Source organism: Pinus tabuliformis, chromosome 7, assembly GCF_031772625.1.
Source record: "Pinus tabuliformis cultivar Carrire ecotype Pingquan chromosome 7, CPIR1, whole genome shotgun sequence".
In the NCBI taxonomy this organism is placed as follows: Eukaryota; Viridiplantae; Streptophyta; class Pinopsida; order Pinales; family Pinaceae; genus Pinus; species Pinus tabuliformis.
The window spans coordinates 665,603,234-665,611,195 of NC_142293.1; the positions used below are offsets into that span (position 1 = coordinate 665,603,234).

A 7,962-nucleotide genomic window follows, 5' to 3' on the forward strand; every position below is an offset into this window, starting at 1 on the left:
TCAAAGTTTTTGGTAAACTGGTTTTTTTTTGGAAAATGAGCTGTTGTTGTAAATCTGATCTTTTGTTTACTATTGAGAGGTATAGGTCATATCTCCTATTTTCTTCTCTAAGAAATTAATTTTCCTTTTATGTATAAGCCACCTAAGAATCTAGAGTGATGATTGATTGTGGGAGTGTAGGTGGTTAAAGCACGAAAAGAAGTATAAAAACTAACAAATAGTAGGACTTCACTACTGAACTTAGTCTATGAGTTAGATCTGTGATATCATAATTTAACTGTGACCTAGGAAATTGTGTTTGTTTGTTATAGTTGTTATAAGTAAATTTTAATGGTTAATTATATACTAGAATCGTTTTTTCCTAAGTTGACAAGGAAAACTGCTAACGAGCGAAATGATTCAAGATCGGGAGGTTGTCTAAATTTTGTCATCCAATATATATATATATATATATATATATATATATATATATATATATATATATATATATATATAGATGTATATATATATAACACATATATATTTAAAATATGCCAAACATGGGAGGCGTAAATGGGAATAAAAGGACAGTCATAAATCAACCATTCGGTCCTAAATGACCTCTATTAGCTTTCAAAAAAAAAAAGAGAGCATAACATAAAATAGCGAATGGAAATCAAACAACATTTGTCCTTACAGGAAGGATAATCTGGAATACCTGTAGTGAATGTGTTGTATATGATGTGTGGTAATCTGTTACCTTATCTTATATATTGAAAAAGGGCGTGTGGCCCGTAGTAAAGGGTTAACAATTACAAGTACGAAGGAGAATTGAAGGTGTATATTTGGCAAGGGATAACCTTATAGATGTGAACTAGTAGGTGAGAGAAAAACATAGAGTTGGAGTTCGATAGTCCTAGTACTATGAACCGAAACCACCTTTCCTAAAAATATCTCCACTCCAAGGCTCGAAGGGTTTGTTGGAGTGGAGATATTGCACATAGCTAATCCATCCAGTCGAAGAATGGCAGAGAGAAACAAATATAACAAAGTAAAGGAGCCTATGTTCCTTAGAGATGAGCACAAGCAGCCATAAGGGAAAATAGTGTTAACCAACCTGTAGCATGAGTAAAAGGGTCAAAAGACACGCACTCTTCGCTCCGCAGAAGCTGAGACTTAACTGACGAGTGCATACCTACAACAAAGAATGACACATTTGATGAGTAGTGGACATGTTATGGGTATCGAAACCCAATTTAAGTTCCCATATCAAAACTATAATTCAACGAGATTAGTTGTAATAGTAGTGTTGACTCCAGCAAAGTTTACCCTGGAGAACATGTCATCACATTGTGAGTCCAAAGGAAATTGACTTAAGAATTTTATTATAACCATCAATAGAGAAGAAAGAAGATTGTATGTAGTTAAAATACATATAAAACAAAATGAAACAAGAAATATAAGGAACTTTGTACAATGAGGAGAAATGGGTTTTCTCCCCACAGCTAACTAGAGGGCATAATGGCTTTTGTTGTCCCTATGTTCAGCTGGAAGAACAAAAAAAACAAAGGGGAACCTCGAAGGAAAGAGAAACCCCAATAACCATTGGGGGTAATAAAAAGAAGTTGTCTAAATAGAGATGAAAAACAAAAAGCACTAGATATACTTGGGTTTTGTATCGCACAAATTCTCCTTGAGTTTGAATGAGCCAATTCTACGAGGCAAGATTTCAACATTGAGCATTTAGTCAGAAAGATGGAAAAAAAAAGCGTAGATGTGGTGTTGAATGAAACTTCACCCCTATAGAATAAGAAATCCAACCTAGGTAGCATTAAAAGGGGAGCTAGTATATTACCTGGAAGATGGTGATAAAACATGTTAGTCATGCAACAACAACGATGGGGAAAGATTATCACTGGCAATATCTCCACTGACAGAGAACATAAACCATGTGGCGTAGAGCAGATCTTATTGAAGAACACCTAGGAAACAAAATAGACACTATTCAATTCATTACACCAATAATTAATGGTTAATCAAATAAACACACTCACCTATATTCCCGGACACTACATAGGAGTTTGAAGAAAATAGAAGCACCTAGTATGTGGCAATAGATGCTGAGACACAAACATCTAGCATAATGATGGTATGCGAGTGCGACAAAATTCTGGCAGAGCAAGAAACCTAAACTCACTTGGAACAATCTGGATGCATGAGGTTAGGGTTAGCCGAATGGATAATCATTGTTGGATAGGTATGAATAAATCCTCAGCGTCCAAAGAACCTGATGTCTGACCGCCATGTGAAATCCCCATGGAAAGGGTGAGGTGACTCATCGCTATTTGGCACAGATCTCTATGGTTGTCGCATCAAGGTATTAACGAAACAAATTGGGAAAGGACACAATAAAGTTAACCCAACCACCTTATATGCCTTAGGGTGTTCATGGATGACACTCAATAATAGCATAACCTTAGAGCAAACAGCTCCAACTTAAGGACCTTCTGTGACTTAAGCAAAACTAAAAAAAAGGGGGATATAGACATGAACAAACTATTATCTAGGGCACATTATAAAATAAATCCTTCATCACAGGGAAGTGTGGAAAATATGATGTAAAGATTATAGTGGAAGAAAATTTAAATAGCAACAATTATATAGAGAAAAAAATTGACCAAGTTGGATACGTGATAGATAATAAATTCTCGAACTGGTTGTACGAAAGTCCCAAACAAAATAATTAACTAGACAAACTAGGGTGATATCGAGTACCATCGAAGATGGAAAATGTTGACTGGGTGAAAAAGGAATTCCACCTAAGTTACCACAAGAATTTTTAATCCTGTAGATAAAAATATGATTTGTTGTCAAGATCCCTTTTCATATGACAATAAGATCCCAAATGTTAAAAATTTTAAAACATTTAGCACACTTTAGTGTTTCTGTTAAAAATAAAATACATACCCATACGAATAAGATTGAAGTTGCAAATGGCATGCAGGACTTCACCAGTGTAAATGGCATGCACTAATGCTCATTAAAAAAAGTAATCTAAGACACTAAAGTTCAATCATGAATCTTAGATGGATCCACCACAGAAATGCATTGTGGGGTTTTCCTTTGGGGATCAAGTATAAGTGGCCACACAACACACAATAAGCTAAACAAAACACACAATAAGCTGGACAAATAAAAATGATCCCAATATCATACTCCTATCCCCTTTTATAGATTTTAATAGACTCTCTAAAAACCTTATTTCTTATTTTCCTAAAAAAAAATTAAAAATAAACATATACCATGAACGGATATCAAAAAAAATATCGCAATTTACCATAGAAAAATTATAAATTGATTCTAAAGTAAAACAACAAGAATAACCCTAGTCTAACATTAATGCCGAAGTGCCAAACCATTAGTACATGGTTGTTAAAATAAATATTTCACGACGTTGACAACTACTATGACGTGCGTATCATAGACAAATATTTTTCTCTACGAATAGTTGTGAATGGTAAATAGTATAAGTAAATTAAGTTTAAAAAAAATTGGTTGGGGTATGTTACATTCACCGAAGTTTGTGATTTATAGCCTGTCAACGTTGTGTCTCTGTGACTACCTACGGAGAGCAAACTTGGCGATATTTATATCCTGTCAACGTAGTGTGACTACGCATAGAACTCTATATACCTAGTACTCTATATACCGGGGAGGCCGTGGTAATAGTAACAAATAACTTGCTCCCCAGTGGGCAATAAATGTGTAAGGCTGTATATGTTCACTATTGGATAAATGACTTCTCAAAATCGAACCATCAACCTATACAACCGATTACATAAATAACTTGCCAAAATCCAATTCCATATACAACCCTCACCCTCCTCTGAAAGCCCGTTATTTTCAGCCGTAATAATAAGCCTTCCATTACGCTCTCATTAGCTGGTCAACTGGTGTACGATTATATTAATTTGTGTTCATTGATGTACGAATTGATTGGGAGTTTAAATGATTATCCTAATTTATAGGTCTATGATTCAATATTTTTCATTGCGTAAAAGCAATCGTCACAAATGAGTCATTATAAATCTCAAGGACGCACCTGATTGGGTCAAACAAAAAATAGAACCGTACGCAATTCCAATAGTTGGTTTTCAACTTTGCACATGTGTGTTACTTTTTGCATCCATCTCAAAGTTTGTTTCGCTTTCCATCTGCTAAAAAGTCACTTTATATCACTTGCCTTTGCACGATTGTATGGTATAGTTGAAAACATTGGGCGGGTAATATCTGGTTACGGTTTTCTTAATGTGGAGCGCATTTCCAACTACAGTAGTCTCCAAGTAACACGGACAACTGCAACTCATTGAATGAACGTTCAACAACTGTACGCCTGCGGTGATATTTGAGGCCAAGCAAGCTGGACACTGTTATTTTATTGACCTCGTCAGTGGGAGTTTACAGAATATTATGGGTATGGGGATCCTGTCATCCGAAGGAAGGAGTAAAATGCCTTGCGTAACTAAGTCCCTCTTAATATTATAATACGTTCAATTAAAAAGACAACAATCATAGGGAGTCAAATCAAAAGGGTATTAGGTAATCCATGTGCCAATGATTCAAAATTGGATGATGATGGGCTCCATCTTTAAGCTGGCTTTGTGTCTAAGCAGGGTTTGTGTTTAAATATATGTGACGAGACGATTCCGAAGCCGAGGTGTGGTGTGAGAGCACACAATTAGAATCCGCAGAGAAGAGCGATTTGGTAGGCGGAGGTAAAAATGAGGTGCGCAAAAGGGCAAAGACAGAGCGCCTCGTTTTCCTCCACGCCAATGTTTAAGAAAGGTGTATGGTCACCCGAGGAAGACGAGAAACTCAACAATTATATGATAAAGAACAACATTGCTGGCTGCTCCTGGAGCTATGTGGCCAAGCAAGCTGGTAGTTCCTTATGTTCCCTCCCGCTCTTTAATTTCAATTTCGCTCAGCTCTGTTTTACTTTATGTGATTCAGCGTAGCATTTCAATGCTGCAATCTAGGCGCATTTGCGCCGGTGTGCCTTATTTATACCTATGCAGACCGTGAGAAGCAATATAGATATAGATATTTAGGTTATTTGGTAGTATAATTAATACATTATTATTATTATTTGATATTGAGGTTACAGTTAAGCTATACATTAAATTGGTGTATGAGATTTTTTGTTGGTAAGATAAGGGATGTTTGTAAAACAAGGGATTTATTTCTGTGCAGCGATTTCACTGTTAAGTCCAAAAAAGCATACATATTCTATCCCTCTGATTTTAAACCTATGATATTCTAAAAAAAATGCATGCTCATAATTATTAGGCCCACTTATATTGTACAAATATTAGTAAAGCATAAATTCATTGTATTCCGAATAAGTGAATAAGATCCAGTAATGTTAAAGTGTGTAAATTAATACAGTAAATTGAAAAAATTGATAGTTGTGCTGAATTATATATATTAATATTTTCATTTGCCTGATAAACTAATTTATGACCTAATCCAATTAATTACTCCAAAAATTAAATATCAAGCTCGCCCTCTAATTTATTTTTTATCAAAGTTCATCTAGTGAGAATTGCACACATATTTTTATTTATGCCCATTTAGATTTAAACTTTCGATATATAAAGTCTGTGGTAAAAGGAATATTTATGCCCATTTAGATTTAAACTTTCGATATATAAAGTCTGTGGTAAAAGGAATATACATCGTTACCACCCACTGGTGTGGCATAAAGTACTTTATAATATAGCCCTGAATGTGTATACAGGTCTGCAAAGATGCGGAAAGAGCTGTAGGCTAAGATGGATCAACTACTTACGGCCTGGCCTTAAACACACTGCCATTTCACCCTTAGAAGAGAAATTGATCATACACCTACAGTCCATTCTGGGTAACAGGTTTACATTGTTATCTTTTCCCACACCCCTAATTGTGCTCTCTATTCCTTGCATGTTGGTATAGTTTAGTCCTTCACATCAGCCTCTGCTCTTCGGTTCTTTAACATGGCGAATGAATGGCATTGACGATGCAGGTGGTCTCAAATTGCTGCCCATTTGCCTGGACGTACGGACAATGAGATCAAGAATTATTGGAACTCTTACATCAAGAAGAAAGTCAACCCCAAACACTCTATGATACCTCTTTCCTCCTCCACTGAGTCCAACGGCAAAATTTGCACAGAATATAATGTGCCTTCAGAATCAGGCGATACCTGCAATACCAACTCAGCGTCTGCCAATTCTCATGATGCTTATACGTCGCTTCACTCTGCCAAGCCGTTGGATGTCATGTCTGAACTGTATCTACAGTCATTTTATAACATCTTTAATGTATTGGCCACTAAAGAAAATCAGCACTCATGTGTTCAGGACGTATTGGATTTAAAAAATGAACAGGTACGGCAGCAAAATATTGTGTTTCCAATTGATCGAAACCCAATTAACAATCAGCTAATTTCTTATTTGTCAGCTTTTGCTTACTTCTACTCACATCAATCAGGTTTTTACATCTCCGAGTCTGCAAGTCTATGATCAAACTTGTAATACTGAAAAAGTATCAAGAGGTGATCAGTTAATAGCCTCGTGGACTACGTTGCCACCTCATGAAGCGTCTGGTTCTACCATAAACGCTTATGGCTGTACCACCGCTAGCCCTGCTCTTGTTCATATGGCCGACTCATCGAAAAGTAACATTCTAAACTCTGCCAGATAATGATTAATGAAAATAAGCTAATGATCGATTATTCGTCTTTCACAGCATCCTCTGGCATAAACGCATGGGGCGCTAGTCAATCTCATTCAAATGCCAACGAATTTACAGATGTTTATCAAGGAGCTTATACAGGTCATATGGTGGAAGATTACGTGAGCCAGCTGCATGACAAGACTCAACAACAGTCATGCCTGCCAAATAATTCCCGCGCACAATTTCGTACACCGGATATTATGCCGGAAGACGTTGATCATTACTTAAACATTCAACCTCACCGTCTGTTTGATTGGAAGGATGATGTGTATTTGGGATATGACGAAGAATATTTGAGGGCCAAAACATATATAAATATTCATAAGCAGAAGAGTTATGAAGGAATTCAGGTTGGTGATCAACTGGGTTTCTTCCCAATTCCAAATGAAGAAGCCAGTGCAGGAGAATGTGGAACTTTCGGTTCGAGGTGTCAAGATGAGGCAGGTCATGTTAACGTTTTGGCACAGGAGGACCATATGTACAATATCCGTTCTAATATCACCACTTCCTCTGATCTCGATCAATTCTGTTTTACCTAACCAGGAAATGCAATGCTTGTGCGTCCCTCCCATCCATTTCAATTGACTGTGAATTATAGGAATGTAATTTTCCTAGTCCCACCAAATCCAATATTGTCATCCAATTGAATGGTCACTTTCATATGTTTTTACAAGAAGGTAGATGTCATGCGTTAATGTCACCATCCTTTGGTACATTTCGACAGCATGACAATGTCGGTATAACCTAAAGTTTGAATAATAAATGGAACAAAGTTTTGTAAATGACAATGTATACCTAAATTTTGAATATAAATAGAACAAAGTTTTACAAAAATAAATTTTAATGCTAAATAATTAAAAGAAAAATCCCATGTGTTTGATTTGAATCGAATATATGACCCATCCTATGATTCAACTCATTAAATGAACTTTCAAGCTTCGGCAACTTCTGAACATTTGCCTTATTTTATTTTTATATGTTTTATGCTGATAATATATTATATTTTTTAATTATTATAATATTTGTAATTTTTCAATCATCGTTAAGGCGGACACTTGCCGAAAATTTCAAGGACAGATTCGGATGGCTAAAACGCACAGTAATTGTAAGGTCCACGATCTAATTATATCCGTAATCCTAAAGTCAATTGTAACCAGCTGGTTATACGCAAGTCACTAAATTGCTGAAAGTTATAATGGCATATGG

General features: G+C 35.9%; 1 protein-coding gene across 1 annotated transcript; it reads left to right on the plus strand.

Moving 5' to 3' along the window:
• The first annotated feature begins 4,760 nt into the window (after window positions 1–4,760).
• On the plus strand, window positions 4,761–7,295 carry LOC149249209 (uncharacterized). The gene is made up of 5 exons (XM_089452322.1): window positions 4,761–4,920; window positions 5,780–5,909; window positions 6,044–6,510; window positions 6,566–6,697; window positions 6,769–7,295. Exons 1-5 carry the CDS (start codon window positions 4,761–4,763, stop codon window positions 7,293–7,295), a joined length of 1,416 nt encoding a protein of 471 aa, XP_089308448.1.
• The last annotated feature ends 667 nt before the right edge of the window (window positions 7,296–7,962 follow it).

Bases quoted from the DNA above. Each gene is read 5' to 3' on its own strand.
- LOC149249209 (XM_089452322.1), top strand. From the start codon at position 4,761: ATGAGGTGCGCAAAAGGGCAAAGACAGAGCGCCTCGTTTTCCTCCACG. The intron at 4,921-5,779 runs GTAGTTCCTTAT...ATGTGTATACAG, and splicing joins CTATGTGGCCAAGCAAGCTG to GTCTGCAAAGATGCGGAAAG. The intron at 5,910-6,043 runs GTTTACATTGTT...TTGACGATGCAG, and splicing joins CAGTCCATTCTGGGTAACAG to GTGGTCTCAAATTGCTGCCC.